The sequence below is a fragment of the Schistocerca americana genome, chromosome 7 (genome assembly GCF_021461395.2).
Source record: "Schistocerca americana isolate TAMUIC-IGC-003095 chromosome 7, iqSchAmer2.1, whole genome shotgun sequence".
Taxonomy (NCBI): domain Eukaryota; kingdom Metazoa; phylum Arthropoda; class Insecta; order Orthoptera; family Acrididae; genus Schistocerca; species Schistocerca americana.
Genome location: NC_060125.1, coordinates 49,949,474 through 49,977,227, shown reverse-complemented (window position 1 = coordinate 49,977,227; position 27,754 = coordinate 49,949,474). Strand labels below are relative to the sequence as shown.

The following is a 27,754-nucleotide window of genomic DNA, read 5'->3' as shown; positions in this document are numbered from 1 at the left end:
ACAAAGGTGGGAGGGGGCAGTAAAAAATAGATGGGAAAGACAATGAAAGATGTAGAAAACTAAAACAGAGTGAAGCAAAGAGTAGTTGTAGTGAAGAAATGCTGTGCCAGAAGAAATTAACATAAATTAAGTCCAGGTGGGTGGTGGGAATCAAGGACCTGTTGTAGTGCTAGTTCCCACCAGCAGAGTTCTGAGAAACTGGTGTCTGGGGAAAGAATCCAGATGGCATGTGTGGTGAAACAGGTGCCAACATCACAAATGTCATGTTGTGGAGCATGCTCTGCAACAGGCTATTTTGAGTTGACAGTATACACCCTCTGCCTATGCTTGTTCATCCTAATCAATAATTTGGTGGTAGACATGCCAATGTAGAAGGCCAAACAGTGTTTACATAATTGCTAGTATAACATGTGTCATCTTGCAGGCGGCTCTCCATTTGACAGTATATGTTTTGCCAGTTACAGGGCTGTTATTGTTGACGGTAGGAGTACAACTTTATGTGATATGAAGGACACAGTCACTGTTGTAGTACACATAAAGAAATAGAGACTATTGTATAAGTGATGTAAAACAGATCAGAGGGCTAAAGGTAAAGAGATGTTGAATGAAATGTATTTGGTTGTCAAGACAGCAATGAGTGAAGCCTTCAGTTACTATCATAGTAGTATATTGCTGAAAGATCTTTCAGAAACTAGAATAAACTCTGGTCATATGCTCAAACATAATGTGGTGTCTTGAACAGCATGACCTCCTCCATGTTAACCCCTGTGGATTCAAAAAACAGATAATGTGTTTCCCAACTTGTACTTCTCTCATATGACTTTGAATCATGGCAGCCAGATAGATGTAGTATTCTTTGGTTTATGAAGAGCAATTGACTCAGTACCATATGAATGTTTGCTATCAAAAATATTATTGCATAGAATATGAAACAAAACTTATGAATTGGCTGAGGATATTTTGGTGAGGAGTATGTAGTAAGTTACCTTCAATGGAGAGTTATCAACAAATGTAGAAGTAGCTTTGAGTGTGTGCCAGGGAACTGTGTTGGGCCCCTCGATGTTTGTTTTGTATATAAATGATCTTGCTGACAATATTAATAGAAATCTCAGTCTTTTTGCAGGCAATGCAGTGATCTATAAAGAAGTACTGTCTGAAAAAATCTGAGCAAATATTCAGTCAGATCTAGATAAGAATTCAAAAGGGTTTAAAGTTTCACAACTTGTTTTAAATGTTCATAAATGGAAAATTGTGCACTTCACAAAATGAAAAATCCAATGTATATAATATCATTGAGATACAACTGGAATTGCTCAACTCATACAAATACCTGTGTGTAATAGTTTGGAGGGATATCAAATGGAATGTTCACAAAGTCTCAGTCATAAGCAAAGCAGGCAGCAAACAGCATTTCGTTGGTAAATACTAGGGAAATTTACACAGTCTACAAAGAATACTCAATACAAAACACTCATATGACCCAACCTAGAATGCTGCTCAAGTGCACAGGACCCATACTAAATAGGACTAACAGAGGGTATGGAATGGATACAAAGAAGGGCAGCATTAATGGTCATAAATTTGTTCAACCCATGTGAGAGCATCATGAAGAAGCTGAAAGAACAGATCTGGCAGACATTTGAAGATGGAAGTAAACTGTCACATGAAAACCTGCCCATAAAGTTTCTAGCACCAACTTGAAGAGATGAATCTAGGAATATCTTAACCCCCCCCCTACCTACATATCACTCCCATAGGGTTCACAAAGACAAGTTTAGACTAATTACACAGTACACAGAGACATTTCAGCAATCACACTTCCTGCAAAATCCATATGTGAACAGAACGCTTGAAATACCTAATAATGTGTACAATGGAAAGTAAGCCTCTGTCTCAGCAAGAAATATCAGGTCAACTATGGATAATGCTGAATTAAACAAAAATACAGTTAATTCCTTCAAGACAATTTCAGTAGATAAACTGCAAATATGACAAGAGAGACACTTCAAAATAATAATAATATGAACAGAACAAAACACAAACATGCACTGTGTAGACAAAAGGATACACAGTACATGTAGCAGCAAATGTCTGCGACCCAAGAACTGAAGACTACTATGGGCTATCCAACTGTATTTTAAAACAAATTATAGACATAATAAGTCATTTCCTATGCTACCTTATAAACTTGATGTTTCAGGTAAGTACATTTACTGACTGCTTAAAGAAACTGTTGTTACATTGGAGTATAAAAAGGCTGATACAGAATCAGCATAAAATTATAAACCTATACCTGTATTAGCAATACTATTTAAACTCAATGTGATGATCATGAAGGAATGACTAAATCCTTGTTTTGAGAGCTGTAATGTCTCACCAGACCCAGTATGGATTTTGTGATGGTCAGCCCATAAAAAAAGCATTGCTGGATATTTGAATAATATCATTTTAAGTTAAAGTCACATCATTACGAAGCACTAAGATAACTAAAATGCCAGTATTCTGATAACCTAAAATGATTTTATCCAACTTGATTCTGGCTGCGAAGGTGTATGCATTTGTATTAGTTCAGATTATTGTTTTATCTGTCTTAAAATAATCTGAACAAAGGCAGCATATGTGGTCACTGATTTGATAAAAGCCTTTGACGTAATATTCTTGTAAATAAACTTAAGCAATATGGAATAACAAAGACACTGGCACTATTAAAATATTATTTATCCGATAGGAAATGAACAATCATAATTAAGTCAAACCAAAAAACTGAGGTTGTCACAAAGTGGAAGGTAAAGAATATGTGGTGTGCAAATGGAATAGCTAATTCACAGGCTAAATTAAAACCATATGGTCAGTTGTGAAGTAAGTGTCTCATCAGCAGCACAAGGTCAACAATATAAAGTCAGTTTGCAGTAAAAATATTTCTGTTACTGATAAATCAGATATATGTACAGTATTTAAAAATCATTTTCTGAGCATTGCTGGTGAATTAAATAAAAATTTAGATTCTATAGGAAATCATATAACTTTCTTGGCAAATGCCTTTCCGAGATTGATGTCTTAAATACTCCTCTGTTATACAGACAAGAGGGATATTGAATCAATAACCAAATCACTGGAGACTAAGGACTCCCATGGTTATGATGGAGTGTCTAGCAGAATATTAAGGTACTGTGCTGCACATGTTAGCCCTATATTTAGCTATATTTGTAATTTTTCCTTTGGGAATGGTCAGTTTCCTGAGAGATTAAAGTACTCATTAGTAAAAGCACTTTATAAAATGGGAGATAGGAATAACACAGATAGTTTAAGATTTCTGTGCCATCAGTGTTTGCTGAAGTTATTGAAAATGATGTGTATGTAAGGATAATTAATCATTTTATTTCACACGATTTGCTATCAAATCTATATTTTGGCTTTAGAAGTCATTTAACAACTGAAAATGCTATATTCTCTTTTCTCTGTGAGGTACTGGATGGGCTAAACAAAAGGTTTTGAACGCTTAGCATATTTTTTTATTTAACTAGGTCATTTGATTGTGTGGATCACAAAATATTGCTCCAGAAGTTGGAGCATTATGGAATGCAGGGAGTAGCTCACAATTGGTTCACCTCTTACTTTAGCAACAGGCAGCAAAAGCTCATTATACACAATGTTGATAACTGCTGTGATGTGTGGTCTGAATGGGGTACTGTCATGTGGGGTATGCCCCAGTGATCAGTGTTGGGGCCACTCCTTTTCCTTATTTATATAAATGATATGCCCTCTAGTATTACGGGTAACTCTAAAATATTTCTGTTTGCTAATGACATTAGGTTGGTAGTAAAGGATGTTGTGTGCAACACTGGTTCAGTTTTAAATAGTGCAGTACATGACCTAAGCTCATGGCTTGTAGAAAATAAACTAAATCATGGTAAGACTCAGTTTTTACAGTTTCTAACACACAGTTCAACAAAACCTTATGTTTTAATTTCACAGAACTGGCATATGGTTTGTGAAACTAAACAGTTCAAATTTCTAGGTGTTCAGATAGATAGTAAGCTGTTGTGGAAAGCCCACATTCAGGATCTTGTTCAAATACTTAGTACTGCCATTTTTACTAGTCGAACGGTATTAGAAGTGAGTGATCGTTCAGCATGAAAATTAATATACTTTGCTTATTTTCATTCACTTATGTCATATGGTATTATGTTTTGGGGTAACTCTTCCCATTCTAAAATGATATTTTTGGCTCAGAAATGGGCAGTTTGGGCAATAAGTGGTGTAAGTTCATGAACCTCTTGTCGACCCCTGGAGCAATCGGTTGCCGCCAGCCATCAAAGCAATAACAGTGTTGCAGTCAGAAACCCCTTTAGACATGGTGGTGGAACTAGAAGACAAGGTACAGGATGCTATCTCACCTGTGCCAATTAACATAGCAACTGTGCAATGCATGAGCATGTCAGCCACAGTTTTGCACGCCGACTATGATACTCTGATGGCAAAGGTCAATATGTTGACACAACAGATTAGCCAATTGATGTCTCAGTGTAACAGCAACATGATTGTGGCTGACTGAGATACCAGAAGCGCTCACACAGCAGATCATCAACTGCCTCCTCTGTGCCTGTGGCTGAAATGCAGCAGGGGATATGGTGGTGTCATAGAAGATTTGGTGATCAAGCTGGTCGCTGTACTGAACCCTGCACATACTCAAATGCCAGCAGTGATCAGGTGTAGACGCTTCATCTGATTCCCCATCTGCAACACAGCATCTGTTCATGAGTGACCAGTGCACAGGCAAGAAATATTTGATTGACACTGGCTCTGATCTGTGTATTTTCCCATGAACAATGTTACACTGGTGTAGGCTGCATACGTAATTCTGTCTAGCTGCTGCAAACAATTCTTCTATTGTGATGTACGGTCCACATCATTCTGAACTAGTTTTAGGCCTGCACCAAGTGGTTGCATGGAATTTCATGATCACCAACATCGCCAAGGCAATAACAGTAGTGGACTTCCTGGCAAATTACAACCTCCTACCTGGCATTGCCAACACATGCCTGGTCAACCAAACCACTGGACTGACAGCTGCAGGATTCGGCTGCCACGCAACCATCTAATCCACCAAGCTGATTGAAACAGCAGACAGTGAGTATGCCACCTTACTTTGGGATTTTCCAGTGCTGACAAAACCTCCAGGTATGCCTAAGATAGTGAAGCATAACACAGTGCAATATTTGAAGACCACTGAGGGGCTGCAATTATTCTGTAGATCTTGACAGTTAGCCCTGGATCGGTTAGCTATCGCCAAGGTCGAGTTTGACAGTATAATTAAAGAGGGTATCATGCAACCATCCAGTAGCCCTTGGTCATCACCTTTACATCTCATGCCTAAGAAGTGCGGTGCATGGCGTCCGTGCAGGGACAATAGAGCACTTAACACCCTTACACTGTCCAATCATTACCCAGTTACATTGCTCCACAATTATAACTATGCTCTGAGTGGTGCCCACCTGTACAGTGTGTTGAACTGTGTGAAGGCATATATGCAGATACCCATCACCAAAAAAGACATCCTGAAGATGGCCATAATTATGCCATTCATGACTTTCAGCCCCAGAAACGCTGTGCAGACATGACAGAAATTTATTGGCTCAGTGTTGCAAGGTCTGCCATTCTGTTTTGCCTACCTTGAAAACATATTGGCATTTTCAGTCTCGCCAGAAGAACATTGCCACTATCTTATACAAGTTTTTAAATGGCGAGACGAATATTGTGTCATTCTGAACACAGAAAAATGTATTTTGGTCAACCACAAGTAGATTTCCCTGGCCACCAAATATCTCTGTCTGGCTCACTATCATTACCTGACAAAGTGGAAGCCATACTACAGATCTCACGGCCACCCACAATGAAGGAGCTGTGACGATTTTTGAGGATGCGTAATTTTTGTGGCAGACATTTACCTCACGCACCAGATATTCAGGAACCCTTTACATCTGTGCTGGCAGGTCCAAAAGGCAAAGGGAATGCAAGAATATAGTGGACGGGCACATGACAGCTGCATTTGAACTGGCTAAACAAGCAATAGCAGACACTGCATTGTTGGCACATCCTGAGCCAAGTGCACCATTGGTTATAGATGCAAGCCAGACAGCTGTGGGTGCAGTGTTGCAACAATACAACAATGATGTGTGGCAACCTCTAGCCTTACTTTCAAAGGAACTGTCACAGTCTCAATGTAAGTGGAGTGCCTATGAGTGAGAACTGTTAGTGATATATGAGGCAATCGAGTACTTCTGTCCTCAGCTGGAGGCCTGTGAGTTCACCATATCCACATATCATAAGCCGCTGACATATGGCTTTCAACAGAACAATATTAATTGTTCAGCAAGAGCAGCACAACCAATTACTGTACATCATGCAGTTCAGCACAAACATCCAGAATGAATCTGAGATCAAGAAAGTAGTAGCAGATTGTCTCTCCTGTGTCAGCAGCATCTCCACCATTGAGTACATGGAACTCATAGAAGCACAACATACAGACCCGGAACTACAACAGCTGTTTCAGGAAAAAAAAGTCTGCATTGGATCTGCAGCCAACATTCCTGGCACAGGCATCAAGTCATACTGTGATGTGGCCGCAGCCAAACCGTGACTGTTTTTTACCCACAAAATTCAGGAAAAATGCTTTTACGTCTTTGAATAAACTGTGCCATCCTGGAGCATGAACTACAATATACCTAATCTCAGGTTGCTTTGTGTGACCGGGGATGAAGAAAGACTGTCATGAGTGGACCCGATGTTGTATACAGTGTCAGCATAATAAGGTTGGCCAGCACGTGCACACACCTATTGTAAACATTCCTGAAGGCACAACCCATTTTACGCATGTACATATCAACGTCATGGGACCATTTCCACCTCCAAATGTCCATCGATATTTGCTAACAATGATCAACCATTCACCTGTTGGCCAAAGTGGCCCCAGTGGACAATGTCTTGGCAGAACCTCAGTGTATGTCTTCGTATTAAACTGGGCATCACGATTTGGCTGTCCTTTGCACATCACCACAGATCGTGGTAAACAATTTGAATTTTCTTTGCTTGCAAAGCTAACAGCATTCTGTGGGATGAGCCACCACAACACAACCAGCTACCACCTGGCCAGTAACTGCATGATATAGCATTGGGGCCACACTTTGAAAGCAGTCCTGAAGTGCCATGGTGCAGGATGAACAGAGGCTCTGCCGATGGTCCTGCTTGGCCTACGAAACTCATACAAGCCAGATATAGACAGTTCCTCTGCAGAATTGGTGTATGGAGAGTTGTTACAAATGCCTGGCAGATTTGTAGACGTGACTCCACAGCCTGATATAATCCTGTCTACCTTCATCAGTCACCTTCATCATCCTGTCAGAAAAATCTGACCTCCACAACCATCTAGGCATGGAACTGTTGCCACCTTTGTACACAAAGACATCAGGATATGCACTCACCTTATGTTATGAACTGATGGCATCAAACAGCCCCCCAGGCACCTTACACTGGGCCACATCAAATTATCAGTAGGGGAGATATTCTTGTGAATGGAAAACGAACCACTGTTACAATTGACAGTGTGAAATCAGCCTACATCTTCAATGAGCCACTCCTCCACTGAGTGAAAACAGCTTTGCCAAAAACTTGGTCTGGCAACACCAGCTCCGGCACCATCACTGACAAGGACGTCAGCTCCAGGGGATCAGCATACCACAGCTCCAGGGGACCAGTGCACCATGAGGTCTGGTCGGTGTGTCCACTTCCCGGTGTGCTTCCTGGATGGAACTCCTCTCCAGCTGAGGGGACTGTTGTACCACAATTAGCAGTGCAATGCAGTGCAGTTTGCTTCATGAGTGCATCACACTTGAGTCACACCACAAGTATTTTATTTTGCGCGGATAAATTAGTTCCACGCCAGCCACCAGGAGTGCTGTGTTGTGTCCATTATCCATGCCATTTATTCTTAGCATATAGTTTTTTTCATGTTCTTGTTTTCTCCATGTTAATTCTAAAGAACCTTTTTTTACAATTAGTTCTTTAGTAACCAGTCAATAAGTCACTTATTTGTTTTTGCATGAGTCTTGCCTTGATGTATATTGCATCTAAAAGATGTCCTGTATTAATTGCCAAATGAATGAATAAAGATCTTGTCATCTCAGCATTGGAGATATCATTGTGCATTATTTATCACAAGCTAGCAGGCTAACCAGTCAGATGGGCCAGAACCTAGCCCTCTGGCCAAACATATAATGGGAAAATTATGTATGTAGGAAACTTTTAACTAATTATTTATTACAACTTAGTATGACTGTAGTCAGGACTTGAGGTCACTTAAATCTTATTTCTCATACTCTTATATGGAGTAGTATGCTTCGTTCTTGAACCACTCAGCTAGAACATTTTTAAATGTATTGTAGGGAACAAACTGGGCAACTTTTAGGAGCGTATTAAAACATCTGTGGCCTAGTCATTTGTGACTGTTGTAAAAGCTAGCCTAATGTAGGGTACATCAATCAATTGTCAAGTTCTTGTGTTGTGTTCATGTAGAGACATCTTAAGGTTAAAATTATTTAAATTCTCTTTAACACTGATAAGGCAGCTACACATAAGGAGGCTTGGGACTGTCGTAATATTGAGCTCTCAGATGTGACCTTTACAAGATTCTCTTGGAGTCAGGGCTGTTATACATTTGATAGCTTCTCCCCCCCCCCCCCCTCCTCCCCCTCCCCACTTGAAAACAGTTTTTGAGCTGGGGCAATTACCCCATAGAAGAGTTCCATAGGGAAGATGGGAGATGAAAAATGCAAAATATGTATATACTAGTAGTGTTTTTGCTTACATTAGTCCTCAGTTTCTACAGCAAATAAATCATTTGAGAAAGTTTTGAGTGCAATTTTTCTGTATGATTCACACAAAGTCTTCAGTTTTATTGTTATTAACTTGTAAATAATTTCCCTGTGACATGTTGGTGCATCAGCCCACTGCTACATTTAGATTATGTTACAAATCCTCTTGATTATCAACTTGCATGATTAGAGTTGTATCATCTGCCTTACACATCAAAAATGAGGGTAAGTTGTTTATAATATATACAATGAACAGGAACTGACCCGGGGAGTACTGAGCCCTGTAGAACACCTTTTGTAATGAATAATGAGTCTGACCTTTGGTTGTTTATGGTTACCAACTGCTTTTTGTTGATTATGTGTGACTCAATTAGGAGAAGAGCATTCTCTCCAACTCTGTAGTATTGGAGCTTTTTGATAAGTATACTATGGGAGACAGTGTCAAAAACTTTCCTCAAATCTAGAGGAGCTGCACATGTTGTTTTCATAGTGTCAAAAGAATCATATATTTTGTGATAATAGTCTCAGCTGCTTTGATAGTGGAGAAATGAGGTCTGAAACCGTATTGTGAGTAGATAAGCAGATTATTTTGCCCTAAGTGCTGGTTTGTCTGTTCATGCATATAATATTCTACAATTTTTTACATGATTGGTATGAGTGAGATGGTATGATACTTATCAGGAGACACTTTGTCATGTTTCTTATGGATAGGTGTTACAATAGTAATTTTTAGGCAATCTAGGAAGATTCCTTCATGTAGCATTTGGCTGATGATTTTGTTTAGCAACAGTAGAATTTATTTCTTTACATTTTTTATTAGATGATTTGAAAGTCAATAGCAGTATTCTGCCTTCGAGTTGCTAAGTCTGGCAATTGCTTTGCCAATGACCCTATAGGATACATGAGTCCAGCAGTAGTTGTCATGTTGCTTGCTATCTAGAACTGAAAGCAAAACTACAGCTTTATAAGCATCTTCAGTAAGATTTTTATTTGAGCCACAACTGATAAAGAGTGCATCTAAAGTGTTTGGTTCAGTTGGAATGTTGTATTTATTTTCATAGTTTATCTCTGTTTTGATGACTTTCCACACTGCTTTACACTTATTTGTTGAATTGAGTATGTATCTGTCATTTGCTTTCCTCTTGGCTGCCCTAATTTATGAGCTATACACTCTTGTCACAGCTGTATAAGCTCCCTTCTCAGCTTGATCCTGTTGCAATTTGTCATGGTGCACCATCATTTCTTCCCTAAGTTTTTTGACTGTACAGGTAGCCATGGAGGGGTATCTGTGGAGATACTATACAAACCTGTGATTCCTGTGAAAGGATAGCAGCTTTTTTAGTAGCTGCAGGAGACAGATTGGATGATTTAGTGGTATGCCCTTGTAACATTAGGCAACATGCTCTTACCGTGCTGGTACTGAGCACAGCTGAAAGCAGGGGGAAACTGGAGCCTTTATTTTTCCCCAGGCTAAGCACCACTACCTTATGCCTCTTCTGTAAGATAGTCCCTGACTTGGATCTCTAGGCATAGTCAGGATGGATATGAAAGCCCAGGCCCACCACTGTGATCTATGTACACCATTTTTCTTCATAGATGATAAGGAGACAGAAAGAATGTATGACGAGCTAAAATAATCATTCAGATAATTAAGTATGATAAAAATATAATTTGTTTAGGAGAACTGAAATTCAATAAGAGGAAAAAAAGAGAAGGGAAAATGGTAGGAGAACATTGTCTGGGAGTAAGAAATGAATGAGGAGCCACCTGGTAGAATATAGCACAGAGAATCATTGCTGACATTTGGTTTAAGATCCATGAAAGAAGTCTGTATACATGGAAAAGATATGGAGTCACTGGAAGGTTTCAAACTGATTATATAATGGTGAAACACAGATTTTGAAGTGGAAAACATTTCCAGGGGCAGGTGTGAATGCTGACCATAATTTACTGGTCATGTACTGCAAATGGCAACTGAGTAAACTGTAAAAAGATAGAAAATCTTGAATTTTGGATAAGTTGAAAGAAACAGATGTTGTTGGCAGTTCCAGAGGGAGCATTAGGCAATGACTGACTGAAACAAAGGAAGGGTACACAATAGAAGACAAATGCTCAGAGAAATGAAATAGTGAAGGAGACTAGTCTCAAATAGGTAAAAAGCCAAAGCCTAGAAGAAATCCTCAAGATAACACAGGAAATACTGAATTTAACTGAAAAAGAGAAAATATAAAAATTAAGCAGGTGAAATAAATACCGAAGTTTAAAAATGAGACTGACAGAAAACGCAAAATACCCAAGCATGAATGGCAAGAGGACAAGGACAAATGTAAGTCAGCAGAAGCACATACATCTAGAGTCCAGTTAAGTGCTGCCTAAAGAAGAATTGAAGAAAAGAGAAGAGTGTGAATATCAATAGAATAGGTGACAAGTCAGAGTCAGTACTAAGCAAGGAAGGAAAGGCTGAAAGACCAAAGTGGAAACAAGATTGCTGGAGCAAACAACATTCCATCAAAACTATTGAAAGCCCTTGGAGAGCCAGCCATGACAAAACTCTTCCACATAGTGTATGTTGTTTGAGACATTTGAGATACCCTCAGACTTCAAGAATAATGTAATAACTCCAAAAAGGCAGATGCTGACAGGTATCAATACTAACTATCCCTCACTTTAATAAGTAATGGTTTTGAAATAGTGACAAAAAATTTATTACAGAAGAATGAAATTACTGGCAGAAGCTGACCTCAGGGACAAGCAGTATGGGTTCAGGAGAAATGTAGGAACACAGAAGGAGACATTAAGCCTATGATTTATCTTCAAAGATTTATCAATGTTAACTGGGCTGCACTCTCCAACATTATGAAGGTATTGTGGAAAAATACAGGGAATGAAAGGGTATTTACAACTTGTACAGAAACTAGACAACAGTTATTCAAGAGGCATGAAAGTGGTTGAGAAGGAGTGCAACAGGGTTGTACATTATCCACAACATTCTCCAGTCTGTAAATTGCACAAGCAGTACAGGAAAGTAAGGAGAAATTTGGAAAAGGAATTAAAGTTAAGGGAGAAGAAGTAAAAACTTTGAGGTTTGTCAATGATATTGCAGTTCTGCCAGAGTTAGCATAAGACTTGGACGAGCACTCAAACAAAATGGGTAGTGTCTTGTAGAGAGTTGGCCACAACAGGCAGAAGATATGTTCTGTTGGTGCTGCACATTTTAGTGTAACTCATGTTACAGAGTCCTTCTTCAGAAAGTCATTGTAGCAGTGTGTACAGAAACAGCTAAGTGAAAAATCCATGAAATCACACATTTATTTATATATGAAAGCTGAATTCAGTAAGTTCCTTTGTGTGAGACAGCATGTATAAGATTCATGTGGTGATTTCAGGTTTTAGATTTGCATATTTATGTTCATGTCACTTCTGCACAATATTTCATTGAGCTTATCAACATCTGTTTGTGTTGTAAAATATATTGAAATTTTGAACATTTCCAAGTGCTGCAGTAAACTCACACTGCTTTCATCAATTTTAGGCTCACACTTAATTGTGCTCCTTTAAAATTTTTGAGAAGAGTAGGCCTATCATCATATCAAACAACAATTCTCTAATGTCATTGTATAACTACTTTAGAAAAATGTTATTTTTGAAAATTTGTGACCACTTACAAAACTTACTGGTACAAGTGTTTTGGATGCATAACTTGTTTCATAGCAAATTAGTATTTGTGGCTCACAGTTACTGCAAAAGAATACATCAACCCCAAATTTCATTGTATATCAACACATATAAAAGTACATTTTTGAGAACTTTCAGAAGCTACCATTTTCTTTGCATAATCTACAAGTAATTTCTAGTAAACCAGTGTTTGTGATTTAGTTACAGGAGCATATATTCTAATTAACATATTCTGTAGCAACTAGCTTTCCCTCAAAGAGGTGAGACCCTATAATTTATAACAACGACAATTAACCTCAAAACATTTTAGAAACTAGTAATTTATACCACAGGTTTTTGTGTTGCCTTAATAGAAATCTTGTTTTATGTATTTGCTATAATTATTATAGGGAATTAGTCACATTTTAGCTCAAAAGATTAAAAGATAATCAGAGGGCATAATTTACAATTATTTGTTCACTACCCTGTAATATGTTGCACCAGCCAAAATGCAGCCCCGCTGTTCTCAAACATGAGATGAGTTGGTTCATGTTCATAATCAGCTGGAAATCACACTGACTGCTGTCAAACAATTGGCACCTGCTGCAAATTGGTGTGTTGAAACAGCTCCTGAGAGTTGTGTATGTGTGATACCATTACCAGAGGTACGTCAAGTACCATCCTCTCCTGTGGAGCCTGTCTTCTCTGCAGAAAGTACAGGAGCTGTTGTTACTCATCCACTTGACTGCAAGTGCATGTCAATAGTAGATTTAGGCATTCTGTACAGGGTGGAAGGGGACCAGGGGGATTCAGGGTGTTAAATGATCCCCATTATCCAACAAATTTGAGATGTTGTCTTTCACTGAAACTGAAACTGAGCCAGTTTTGGAGAAACCTGTTCTGCTTGGTGTCAAGAGCAGACAAATGCAAGAGAGTCTATTAATCATCAGCAATTCAAACATATGGCAAATGATTGTGCTCCTTAGGGAAATGGCAGCAAGGAACAGGAAAGGACATCAGGTCACTCAGTATGTATGCCTGGGGGCTGCATTCAACATGTTGAAGAGACTATTCCAGCTATTGAGAGAACAAAGTGCAACCAAGCAGACGGTGGTGCACATTGGAACAAATAACACCTGTCATCTTGGCTCTGAGGTCATACTTGTGTCATTCCAGTGACTGGCAGAGAAGGCTGAGAAGACCAGTATTGTGGATGGAGTTTCAATGAAGCTCACAATCCTCAGTGTATCCCTAGAACTGATCATGAACCCTTGATTCTGAGCCCAGTGGAAGGACTGAACCAGAGACTACAAAGTTCTGTGAAAAGCTGGGCTGTGACTCCCTGGACTTGCACTGTAGTGTTGAGATCTGTAAGGTCCGTCTAAAGGGGTCAGGGGTGCAATAGATGTCTAAGGCTGATACTCATGTAGCTGACAGTGTGTGGGGTGCACACAAGGGTTTCTTAGATAAGGTTACTTTCCATCCAATACAGATAATAATAGCAGTAGGAAACCCAAAGTAATAGTGTAAGATCAAAAGAAATGCCTCCCACAGGTGAGAGTATTAAAATCCTAATGGTTAACTGCTAAAGCATTTGCAAGAAAGTGTCAGAGTTTGAAGCACTCCTGAAAGGCAGTGAAGCTCACATAATATTAGGTACAGAAAGCTGGTTCAAACGTGATAATGATAGCAGTGGCAATTCTTGGGGAAATTTTGAGGGTATATTGAAAGGATAGGCAAATGGGAAATGGGAGCGGTGTATTTGTCACAGTAGATGAGAAACTCAAATCCACCAAGATAACAATTGACACTGCATGTTAGACTGTTTGGGCAAGACTCAGTATCAGGTTTGGGCATAAAATGATAATCTATCTTTCCATCACCCAACAGATGCATTTCCTAAGGTAGCCAAAAACTTTAGAGCAAACCTCAGTTCACTTGCATGTAAGTTCCTCAATCATACTCTAATCATTGTCTGAGACTTTGATCATCCAACAATTAGTTTGGAAATTACAGTTTTGTTAGCAGTGGGAATGATAATACATCCTGTGAAACATTAATAAATATCTTTTCTGAAAACTGCCTAGAACAGACAGTTACATACTCCACTATTGATGAAAATATATTGTATTTAATGGTAAACAAGAGATCTGACCTCTTTGAGGGTGCCCACAGTGAAACTGGTATCAGTGACTATGATGCAAATGTGACAACAATGATTAGCAAAATACAAAGGGCAACCACAACTAGCAGAAAGATGTTCAATAAACTACACAAAAATCCAGTGTCATACCTCAATAAGGAACTTGAAGCTTTCAGCATAGGGCATGAGAAAGTAGAGGAACTATGGCTCAAGTTTAAAAGAACAGTTGATCATGCACTACATAGATATGTACCCAGTAGAACAGTTAATAATGGGAGGGAACCTCCATAGTATGCAGTCACTTTAAAGAAACATCTAAAGAAAGAGATATTATCTCAAAATTGGTGTAAAACAAAGTGTAGAGTTGTAGATAGAGAGATAACCAATGAAATGCATTTAGCTGTCAGCAGATCAATGTGTGATGCCTTCAGTGATTACTGTAGCACAATATTGTCAAATGATATTTCACAGAATACAAAGAAATTTGGGTCATATGTAAAGGCTGTTAGTGGCACCTAAGTTAATATTCAGTCCCTAGCAACTGAGACAGGAACTAAAATTTAGGGTGGCAAAGCAAAAGCTGAAATGCTTAACTCCATTTTCAGATGTTCCTTTAAAAAGGAAAACCCAAGAGAATTGCCTCAATTTAATCCTTGTAACACTGAAAAGATGAATGAAATAAGTATTAGTGTCAGTGGCTTTGAGAAACAATATAAATCATTACAACTGAACAAAGCTCCAGAGTCTGATGGAATCCCTGTCAGATTCTACACTGAATTTGCAGCTGAGTTAGCCCCTCTTCTAACTACAACCTACTGCAGATCCCTCAGAACAAAAAACGGCACCCTGTTCTTGGGGGAAAAATCACAGATCACATCCCATCTACAAGAAGGTTAGTAGAAATGATCCATAAAACGACCATGCAATATCCTTGACACTCATTTCTTTTAGAATCTTAGAAGATATTCTGAGTCCAAACATAATGAGGTATCTCAAACAGAATGACCTCCACAGTGCCAACCATCATGGATTCAGAAAACATTGATCATGTGAAACCCAACTTGCACTTTTCTCACATGATCTATGGAAAGATTTTGATCAAAGCAGTCAAGTAGATGCAGTCTTTCTTGATTTCCAAACAGCATTTGACTCACTACCACACCTATGCTTATTGTCCAAAGTATGATCATATGGGATATCAAGTGAAATTTTTGACTGGATTGAGGACTGTCCGACAGCAAGGGTGCAGCATGTTGTCTTGGACAGAGAGTCATTGTTAGATATAGAAGTAACCTCAAGGGTGCCCCAGGGAAGTGTGATGAGGCTGTCCATGTTGTATTTTAATGACCTTGAAGTCAATATTAATAGTAACATCATACATTTTGCAGATGATGCACCTATCTGAAATGAAGTGTTATCTGAAGGAATCTACATAAATATTCAGTCAGACCTTGCTAAGATATCAAAGTGGTGCAAAGTTTGGCAGCTCACTTAAATGTACAGAAATGTAAAATTGTGCACTTTACAAAATGAAAAAAATGTAGTGTCCTGCAGCTTGGAATGAATTGGCCAACTCATACAAATAACTGGTTGTAACATTTTGTAGAGCTATGAAATGGAATGATCACATAGGCTCGGTTCTGGGTAACATCGACGGGGAGACCCCAGTTTATTGGTAGAATGCTGGGGAAGAACTATGTGTCTTCAAAGAAGATTGCTTACAAATCACTCATGTGATCAGGTCTAGAATTTTGCTCAAGAACCAGCTTTAAATTATGAAATGATGACACTATCAGTATGCTACAACCCCCTATGTACCACTCACATGGGGATTGTGAGGAAAGATTAGAACAATTCTGCACCACAGAGGCATTCCAGCAATCATTCTTCCTGCACTCCATACATAAACAGACCGGGAAGAAACTCTAATGACTGAATCAATGGGACATACCCTCTGCCATGCATCTCATGGTGGTTAGTAAAGTATAGATTTTGATACAGATGTAGAGATTATAAGATGAACATTGACAAAGGTAAAACAAGCATGGTACAATGCAGTCAAATTGAATCAGTTGATTGTGAAGTAATTGGACATTAAAATAAAGTAATTGAGACATTAAAGGCTGTCTATGAGTTTAGCTATTTGGCCAGTAAAGTAAGTGACCATGGCCAAAGAAGAAAAGATATAAAATGCAGACTGGTAAGAGCAAAAAAAGCATTTCTGAACAAATGAAATTGTTAGCATATATGCACATCAAAAAAGGTTTTGCATCAACATAAACATCATTTCTACCCTTTTTATTGCTCACGAAAACCACACATTGCATGTTGTACCACCATACTGGGAGACCTTCAGAGGTTCTGGTTCAGATTGTTGTACACACCAATACCTCTAATACCCAGTAGCACGTCCTCTTGAATTGATTCATGCCTGTATTCATCATGGCATACTACCCAAAAGTCCATGGAGGCACTGTTGGTCCACATTGTCCCAATCCTCGACAGCAATTTGGCGTAGATCCCTCAGAGTGGTTGGTGGGTCACATCATCCATAAACAGCTCTTATCAATCTATCCGAGTCATTTACGATAGGGTTTGTATATGGAGAACATGCTGGCCACTCTAGTTGAGTGATTTCATTATCCTGAAAGAAGTAATTCACAAGATGTACACGATGGGGGCATCAGTTGTCATCCATGAAGACGAATGCCTCGCCACTATCGGTCAGAGGATGGCATTCATGTATCATAGAGCTGTCATGGTGCCTTCCATGGCCACCAGTAGTGTACACTGACCCCATGTATTGTCACCCCAAATTAGCAGGGAACCTCCATCATGCTGCACTCACTGGACGGTGTGTCTAAGGCATTCAGCATGACTGGGTTGCCCCGAAACATGTCTCTGACGATTGTCGGGTTGAGGGCATATGCAACACTCATAAGTGAAGAGAACATGATGCCAATCATGAGCGGTCCATTTGGCATGTTGTTGGGCCCATCTGTACCGTGCTGCATGATGTTGTGGTTGCAAAGATGGACCTTGCCATGGATGTCGAGAGTGAAGTTGCACATCATGCAACCTATTACACACAGTTTGAGTCATAACATGACATCCTGTGGCTGCGTGAAAAGAATTATTCAACATGGTGGCATTGCTGTCATATTTCCTCTGAGCCATAATCCATACATAGTCATCATCCACTGCAGTAGTAGCTGTTAGGCGGCCTGAGTCTCTCTGTATCTCCTCCATATCCAATTAACATTGCTTTGGTTCATTCCGAGATGCCTGGACACTTCCCTTGTTGAGAGCCCTTCCTGACACAAAGTAACAATGTGAACATGATTGAACTGCAGTATTGACCGTCTAGGCATGGCTAAACTACAAAAAACATGAGTCATGTACCTCCTTCCTGGTGGAATGACTGGAACTGTTTGGCTGTCGGACCCCCTCTGTCTAATAAGCACTGCTCATGCATGGTTGTTTACATCTTTGGGCAAGTTTAGTGTCATCTCTGAACAGTCAAAGTGACTGTGTCTGTGATACAATATCCACAGTCAACATCTATCTTTAGGAGCTCTGGGAACTGGTGTGATGCAAAACTTTTTTTGATGTGTTTACATTCAAATGTTAGGAGAACTTTTCTGGAGCTATATGTATGGAGTGTAGCCTTGTACACAAGTGAAGCATGATCAATAAGCACTTCAGATAAGAAGAGAACTGAAGTTTTTGAAATCCAATGCTGAAAATTGGATGAGTAAATCAAATAACTAATGAGGAGACACTGAAGTGAATTGCAGAAAAAAGAAGTTCATGGCACAAGCTGACCAAAGGAAGGAATCAGTAGATAGAACACATCCCACAGTAGTCAGTTCAGTAAAGGAATGAAATGTGGGAATAAAAACTGTACAAAGAGACCTAGACATGAACACATTAAGCAAGTTCAAATGGACAGTAGTTCCACAGGATATAAATGACTGTATAGGATAGATTAACATGCACGGCTGTATAAAACCAGTCTTCAGACTGAATATTACAACAAAAACAGAACTAGGAGGAAGAATTCCTTAAACACTCACTGGAGTATGACCACATAATTTAAAAAAAGTATTCTGCACAAAGGAAAAGTTTTTATTAAAAAATTACAAATTAGGATGAAACAGTTGAAATTAACAAGTTTAGAAAGGCATTAGAATGATGACTGAAAGAAATAGCTTTCTACACAGTGGATGAATTTGTAAATACAAATGTAAGTGACGTATTAATTTAACTGTAAACAAAAAGCTTCTGTCCTTGTTATTCTTAAGCATTATTATTAATAGTATAACAAACTTCGGCCTACTGAACAATGGGAGGTTCAGGATGGAATAAGAATGATGTGAAAAGGATGGATTGATACTCACCACATTGAGGAGGTACTGAGTTGGAGATAGGCACTATGAAGAGAATACTAGAAACATATAAGCTTTCACAGAACAAAACAACAACTCTCTCACACATGGCCATTGTCTCTGGAGACTAAGGTGTGACTGCCACTGTATTCAATATGAACATCAATTTTTTGGGTTGAGTGGTGCAGGTACAGTTGAGGTGTGGGATGCAGAAGGGGAGGGATAGCAGGGTACAGGTTGGGGATCGTGTTAGTGCTGTCGGTGTGTGTGTCCAGGGACATTGTGGAAACATGGCAGGGGAGATAGGGCTGCTAGATGTAGTATCATGAATCTGTGCTGAAGATGAAGGGGAGAGAGGGGGGGCAACAAGGGGGGAAGCAGCAGAGTGTAGGTAGAAATAATCTAGATAGCATAGGGAGTGAAGCAGTCATTAATGAGGAGGACATTGTGTTGGTGTATTTTCAGCATCTGGGTGATCCATCTGCCCCTCCCCACAGTCTGGCAGTGGCCATTCATGTGGACAAACAGCTAATAAGATATTGTGCCCCTGCAGAAAGGGGCTGCAGCTTAGTTGACAGAAGGCATGGCCACTTTCACAGGTGGCCCTAACTTTGAAAGAGTAGGAGATGCCTGTGACAGGTCTGGGGTAGGTGGTAAGGAGACAATGTATGGGGCAGTCCTTGCATCTAGGTGTACTTCTGGGATATGAGCCATGGGGCAAGGGGTTTGGAGCAAGGGTGGAATAGGGACTGGCAAGGCTATATTGTGGGTTGGGTGGGCAGTGGACTACCCATATGGGAGACATGAGAAGGATAGTAGAGAGGTTATTTCTCATTTCAGAGACCTTTTAATTTTTCAAAAAGATATTTGGGCACTGAAAGATGAGGAAATCTGGAAAATAAAAACAAAAGCAGACCTACAAACACTTTTTGGACATATGAATATTGTAGTGAAATTTAAGTAAGGAAGAATAATGTGGGCTGATGATGCACAGACAATGCCAGAAACAGGGAATGTTAAGAAAGTATTTATAGGTAAGCCTGAGGGGAGAAGGCAAAGAGGAAGAGCCAGGAAAAGATGGCCTGAAAATTTGGAAGAGGATCTAAAAGCAATGAGAATCAGAGAGTGGAGAAGAAAATCAATGGACAGAGATGAAAGGAGGCCCAGTTTCTGCAAGGACTGTTGCACTGATCAATAAGTAAGTGAGCCCTATACTGCCCTATCACATCCCTGCATGCTCCCACTAGCAGAACCAGTATCTTCCCCCAACCCCAACCCTGCTATAGCTCCCTCTCCCCACCTCATGCCTCTTCCGTGACACAATTACCCATCCAAATAGATTGCTGCTCTTGTCATATTGTAGTTGCAGTCAGGCCTAGGTGCCCAGAGACAGCGGTCATGTCATGCATGCATAAATAATAGTAGTAGTAGTAGTAGTAATAGTAGTAGTATTAGTAGTGGTGGTTGTTACTGCATGAATGCATACGTGTTTTCTACTTTTGAAGAAGGGCTTCATCTGAAATATTTCTAGCATTCTTTTTCATCATGTCTATCTGCAACACTGTCTCATCTTTGCTGTGAGTAGCAATCTATCCTACCATATTTCTGAAAAAAATGAAAAGCATTAGACATATCATCAGACACAGTGCTTCCATCATTAATATTTTTAAAGGAAAAGTGATGGGAAAGAAATGAAGAGGAAGGCAGAGGAAGAAGTATATTGAAGGCAGCAGGATGTGACATTTACATGTAACTGAAATGAACAACCAATGATGAAAGAGAGTGGTTGAATTGACAATACATTAGCCTTTAGAATATGTATGAATGCATATATGTTTGTAAGTATGTACATATGTTGTCATGTGAACATATTCTGGGATAACTCATCTCTTAGGCTAACAGTATCATTGCACAAAAAAAAATAATTAAATTTATGTGTGGGGTTCACGAAACTATCTCACTAAGCATTAATTTAAGTGGTTGTTATTATTAACCTCAGACTCACATCACATTTATTCACCTACAAAATTTCTCATCAGTTATTTACCTGAATTTGAGAGAAACACCAATATTCACCAATAGAGCACTAGAAGACAAAATGATCTGCATTATACATTAATAATCCTGGTTCTGGTACTAAAAGGAGTGATGTAAACAACTATGAAACTGTGACAATCTATCCTTGAAAATAAAGTGTGTGACAGATAGCAGATGTGTTTTCAAAAATAGAGTAAAGATGTTTCTGCTTATAACTCATTCTATACAACAACGGAGTTCTTGACTATAAATAATAGTCATTATAACAGAAAAACAACTGTGAATGGTTAGCATGTAGATTTTTTAAAAATATGTTTTCTATATTGGTTCAGTTGGCATATCCCACATCATAGCGTTTATCATGAACATAATCTATGAAAAACATAACTAAATAAAATTATGATTTTTCTTTGTAAACACTAGATTTAAGAGAAGCCAATACTATTTAAGTATTGTACAGCACAAACATGTGGATAAAACATTTCTCTGCTAGTGAAGTAGTTACTCCTGATTGTAAAGATCACCTGTTGAGTTGCAGACAGGTACAATGATGGAAGTTTGCTGCATTTGATTGGAAGGAAGCCATATTACATCCTCCCATGAAGTTTAACATTTTGTATTTATGTAGTGAAGTCATAATTTGTAACAGGCTTTTTGTTGCACCTGCCTGCAGCTCAATGGGTTACCTTTATGGTGAGTAGCAATTTATTCCTGTAATGTATTAAACACATGAGGGTATGGATGCTTAAACACATTTATTTTGTTTAACAGCTGTAATATATTCACAAACTCTGTACATAATGTTTACTTTACATGTGTTGTCCACTTTGTACTCCACAGCTGGCATTTTGCCTTATATTCGTGTTATGCTGTGCCTTACAGAAATTGTGTTTAAATAAAAAGTTAGGTGTTTATGAAAACCTCACATTCTCTGAGCAGATACCTCAATATATTCAGGGTGTACATAAAGTCTGGGAACACTATCTTGAAGAGGATCCTGAAAGGTTTTTTTTTTTTTTTTTTTTTTTTTTTTTTTTTAATGTATACCGCCACATCATAGTTTGGTAATTTGCCGATACTGGTCATACACATGGTGAGTTCAGGTGTGGATCGAGCTTTCTGTGTATTGGAGTTCAACAAAAACAAGTGTGCTACAGCTGTTTAATGGATGTTTAGAACCAAGTACCATAAGAAGCCACCAACAAGGAAGGCCATTTACCACAGGCACAACAAATTCGTTATGACAGGTTGCTTGTGCCTGGCAAAGAGAAGCGGATGTCCCAGTGTGAGTGAAGTGAATGTGGAGCACATACGAGAGACATTCATAAAGAATCTAAAGAAATTGGTGTGTCATGCATCCCATGAACTCAAAATGGCTCCAATGAGAGTGTGGAAAGTCCTGCGACAGGAATTGTCTATGAAACCATTCAAATTGGAGCTAGTGCAGAAGCTCAATGATGATGACAAAAAACAAGCGTTTTGAAATTTGTTTGCAGTTGCAGAAACTGAATGAGGGTGGCGATGGCATTGTTGATTGCTTAATTTTTAGTGACAAAGCAACTTTTCACACTAATGGGAAAGTGAATAGGCATAATTGCTGAATCTGGGGTACAAAGCATCCACATGAATGCATTGAATTTGAGCATGGTTTGCCAAAGGTAAATGTTTTTTGTGCCTTTTCATGTCGAAAACTGTACAGGCCATTCTTCTTTGCCCAGAGTATTCTAACTGGATATTCCTACTTGGACATGTTGCAGCAATGGCTGATGCTTCAAATGCAATCAGACTCTCTGTTCATCTTTCAGCAGGAAGGGGTTCCACCCCATTTTCATCCTGAAATTCTAGGGTACCTGAACACGGAGCTGCCGCATCAATGGATCAGCCTTGCTACAGAAGGGGACAGCTGTTTCATGAAATGGACTCCCCAGTCACCAGATCTCACTCTCTGTAACTTTTTTCTGTGGGGACACATTAAAGATCTGGTGTATGTACCACCTCTACCACATGATGTAGCAGAGCTCCAGGAGAGAAGTGGCTGCCACAGTCAACGATGCCATGATGGGACGGGTACGGCAAGAATTCGATTACCGTATTGATGTCTGCCAGGTCACTCATAGTTTGCATATCGAATGTTTGTTAAAAAAACTTTCAGACTTTCTCTTCAAAATGCAATATGTATGGCATCTGTACAATGTTTAGTTCATGTGCAATAAATAATTGAAAGTGTTCCCAAATTTTATGTACACCCTGTATTATTATGTGTTAACTCCACACTTACCATTACAAACAACTTGTAATGAAAGTCACTTCAACACATGTAATAAGCAAATATAAGCTTTTATATTACATTCCTAGGTTATTAGTTGCAGCTGTTAAATTATTTATGATAGCAGATCAACTCACTGTCTTCCAGTGTCTTAGCCTCCTGTGGATATGAACTTCTATTTCCACCTGATGCCACAGATATCACACTCACATTATATTTAGAGAATGGCCATCCATAAGGAAATGTATATTCTGTGACATCTTCATAAAACACTGAGCTCCAGTAGTGATGTGATGGTGGCTGGCAATTGATTTCCTCTTCAGAAATATATTCCACAGTAACAACATAGTTCCACAGTTCTCCATTAACACAGGTAGGAGGATACCACACAACAGTAAATTCCCTGGGTAAAATATTTCTTATGGAAACATTAACTGGACTATCTGGAACTGAAAAATTTTGTTTTTGTCAGATGTATCTTCAGTGTACCTCACAATGTTTATTAAATTCAATGTTTTTGTGACATCAAGTTAAAGAAATCCTTCTCATTTTTGTGATCTGAGACTTAGGTTACTACGCGAATCATACCCACACTCAACAATCTGTTGTATCAGACAGCTACAGTATTCTATCAAAAAGTTAAAAGGCCATACAATGATCTATAGGCTCCATTACCAATATTTCAACTACAAATCAACATGTGAATTCTTCCAGCCACTTACTTTTTTAATAAAGTGTGATATACCTACTTTAATTTTTTACAATTTCTAAGGGAAACAACATCCCTAGAGTAGACAACATCTGTCAGAACTATTGATGTCCTCAGGAGAGCCAGCCATGACTAAAACTATTCTGCCTGGTATGCAAGATATATGAAACAAGGGAAATATGCTAAGACTTCAAGAAGAATGTAATAATTCAATAATGCAGGAAAAGACAGATTCCTACTTACCATGAAGAAGACACGTCAAGATGCAGACAGGCACAATTAAAAGACATTCACATACAGCTTTTGGCCACAGCCTTTGTCGTAAAAGAGACACACATAAGCAGCATTCACACACACAAGCAAGCATACCTCACATACAGACGACCGCCAACTCCAGCATCTCAGGTTGTGTGCGCGAGGTGTGCTTGCTCATGCATGTGTGTGAACAGTGCATGCGTGTGTGTCCTTTACTAATAAAGGCCATGGCTGAAAGCTATATGTGAATGTTTTTTTATTGTGCCTGCCTACAACTCGATATGTCTTCTTCATAGTAAATAGTAATCTGTCTTTTCCTATATTGTTGATATAACTATCTGGAGCTTCCATTGTTTGAGAATATAATAATTCCCATTCCAAGGAAAGTAGGTGTGGACAAGCATGAATAATTCGCATTCTAAGGAAAGCAGGTGTGGACAAGCATGAATATTACTAAACTATCAGTTTAATAAATCACAGTAGCAAAATACTAACGTGAATTATTTACAGAAGAATGGGAAATCTGGTAAAAGATGAGCTTGAGGAAGATCAGTTTGAATACAGAGAAATATAGGAATACACAAGGCAATATTGACCTTATGACATATCTTAGAAGGTTGGCTAAGGAAAGGAAAATCTATGGGTATAGCTTTAGTAGATTTGGGAAAAGCTTTTGACAATGTTAACCTGAATACACTCTTTGAAATTCTGAAGGGAGCAGGGCAAAATACAGGGAGTGAAATGTTATATACTATTTATACAGAAAACAGACAACATTTATACATTGAGAGGCATGAAAGGGAAGCAGTGGTTAAAAACAGAGTGAGATACAATTGCAGACTATTGCCAGTGTTAGTCAATCTGTAATTTTAGTAAGTAGTAAAGGAAACCAAAGAAAAATTTGGATAAGGAACTTTGAGGTTTGGTGATGACATTGTTGTTCTGTGAGAGAGAGCAAAGAACTTGGAAGAGCAGTTGAATGGAACGAACGGTCTCTTGAATGGAAGACATAAGATGAACACTAACAAAAGGAAAAACAAAGATAATGGAATGTAGTCAAATTAAATCATATGATTCTGAGTGAATTAGATTAGGAAATGAGACACGAAAAGTAGTGGATGAGTTTTGATATTTGGGCAGCAAAATACGTGATGGTTCCCAATGTATAGAAGATATAAAATGTAGAATGCCAATGGCAAAGAAAGTGGTTTTGAATAAAAGAAATTTGTTATCAAATATAATTTTAAGCAGTAGGAAGTCTGTACTGAAGACATTTGTCTGGAATGTAGCCTTGTACAGAAGTGAAATGTGGCCAATAAACAGTTCAGATGAGAATAAAATAGAAGCTTTTCAAATATGATGCTACAGAAGAATGCTGGAGGTTAGACTGGTAGATCAGGTAACCAACGAGAAGGTACTGGATAGAACTGGTAAGAAAGGAAATCTATGGCATAATTTGACTAAAAGAAGCCATAGATTGGCAGGACACATTATGAGATGTCAAGGAATTGTCAATTTAGTATTGGAGGGAACTGTGAAAGATAAAAACTGAAGAGAGAGACCAAGGGATGAATATAGTAAGAAAGTTCAAAAGAATGTATGCTGCAGTAATTATTCAGGGATAAAGATGCTTCCTTGCAGTAGAGTAGTGTGGAGAACTGCATCAAACCAGTCTTAGGACTGAGGACCACAACAACAGCAAGATTGCATTTATTTTATCTAAATCCTGTTGTATGTTCATGGCAAGCTCAACCAGTAGCGGATTGTGTTAAATAATGGATTCAGATTGTAGTAACATTGTCTTTCACATATTTGGCAATCACGTGTGTGATTGTTTATGAGTGATCTTAATTAAATCAAATCTACTTTGAAGTAGATTACTGAAAAAAAGCACAACAAAATTTTTACACTAACTGTTTGCAAGACAATAGCATGAAACTCTACAACCAGTTTATGTTTTGGAATTATCACATAATTTCAGTTCCATCTTCATAATACTTTATTCTAAAGTTGTTATCATATTCATGTGTATTGCACACTTATACTGTAAGCCCAAAACAAAAACATATTCTGAAGTATCACAAAAAATATTATAGTGAAAATTGCATTATAAGAGTATCACATGTATCCTTAATAAGCTGTATGACAAAAACATGTTGAAGTGTTATTTTTTTAGTCTTAGCATTAGATCAAGAGTGTACATTTCAAAATTTTGATGTAATAAAAGCCTCCACTGAAACATAGCAGAAAAAGACAAAAAAGGAAGAAGAAAAAAACAAGGCACATGGAGCTTGGTAAGAAAGACAAGAAGAAGTGGATTGAGATGTAGCAAACTGGAATAGCTCTACTTGCACTGATGTCACCCCTAATGGAAATATTCCCATTTTTAATACCTAATTTATACACTGTATTTACCTGTAATGTCAAGATTATATTACCAAAGGTATTTTTCTGATCCATCTCTATAGTGTAAGTCACATGTAATTTATTACAGTGACATAAATATTCTGTATGCAAATATTTTACTCAAGGACATAGTCAAGATTTAAGATTCAATGAAACCAAATGCAATCAAAATTCCATAATTAATTTATCTAATTTTAAACTCCTATTTCTCTATGTTTCAAAGAATATTTTGTCACATTTCAAAATTTTGTAGCTTATAAAATATTATTCTCAAATTTTATTGTCATAAGAAACACACAATTATTAAACAGTAACATTTAATTCTTGGAAAATTTCATTATTACCTTTCTGTACATCAGAGTTTGATGTGCTGAAAATAGTACGGTATTACTTGGCAAACTTGTTCATAATATTTCACTCTAGAATGGTATACCAGGTGGATATGAAACAAATTTAAAGTTTTCCCTGGCTGGCGAGAGTGCCGGAGCTGAAGCCAAGGCAGACTAACACACAATATCAAGATCAAACGCAAAAAAGAAAAGACAGTCAATATTATGTGTAGCATGGACACACTACTGTGTTATCTGCCACACCCCACCTAAGCTGGATGACCAAACTGGCAGTGGAGAAGGAAGCAGAACATCAGTCTCTTGACCAAGCACAGTGAAGTAACAACACAGGTCATACACAAGAGTGGCTTTACAGCACGAAGTTGTTGCAGACATAATCAAACTGAATGACCAAAGTGAGGAGTTGGGGCACAACAGTGTGGTGTAGGGCACTAACAGGTTCAGAGAAATAGGCCACAATCAGTCATGCTTGCCACACAATAACATCATCAGCATAGGCCAACTGGAACAAATGCTCTGACTTCCAAATGCCAGATCTCAATTTGTTTCTAACCAGTTGTATGGCAGGAGCTGCGATGCTCCATCTGTGATCCATCTAGATGACTTCATTGTAAACTGCAACAGCCAGCCAGCCTGACCGACTTGGTTGCTGTGGGCTGCTGCCATCTTGTCCTCA

At 38.5% G+C, this 27,754-nt stretch overlaps 1 protein-coding gene across 3 annotated transcripts in view; it reads right to left on the bottom strand.

Annotated features, from left to right (window-relative positions):
• The window catches only part of LOC124622596 (phosphatidylinositol phosphatase PTPRQ-like), a 431,781-nt gene that overhangs the window by 208,556 nt on the left and 195,471 nt on the right, over positions 1-27,754 (bottom strand). For all 3 annotated transcript variants that reach the window (XM_047148348.1, XM_047148350.1, XM_047148349.1), the window contains one exon: positions 23,496-23,807. In XM_047148348.1, the coding sequence (XP_047004304.1) occupies positions 23,496-23,807 (312 nt within the window). The remainder of the gene's footprint in view (positions 1-23,495; positions 23,808-27,754) is intronic.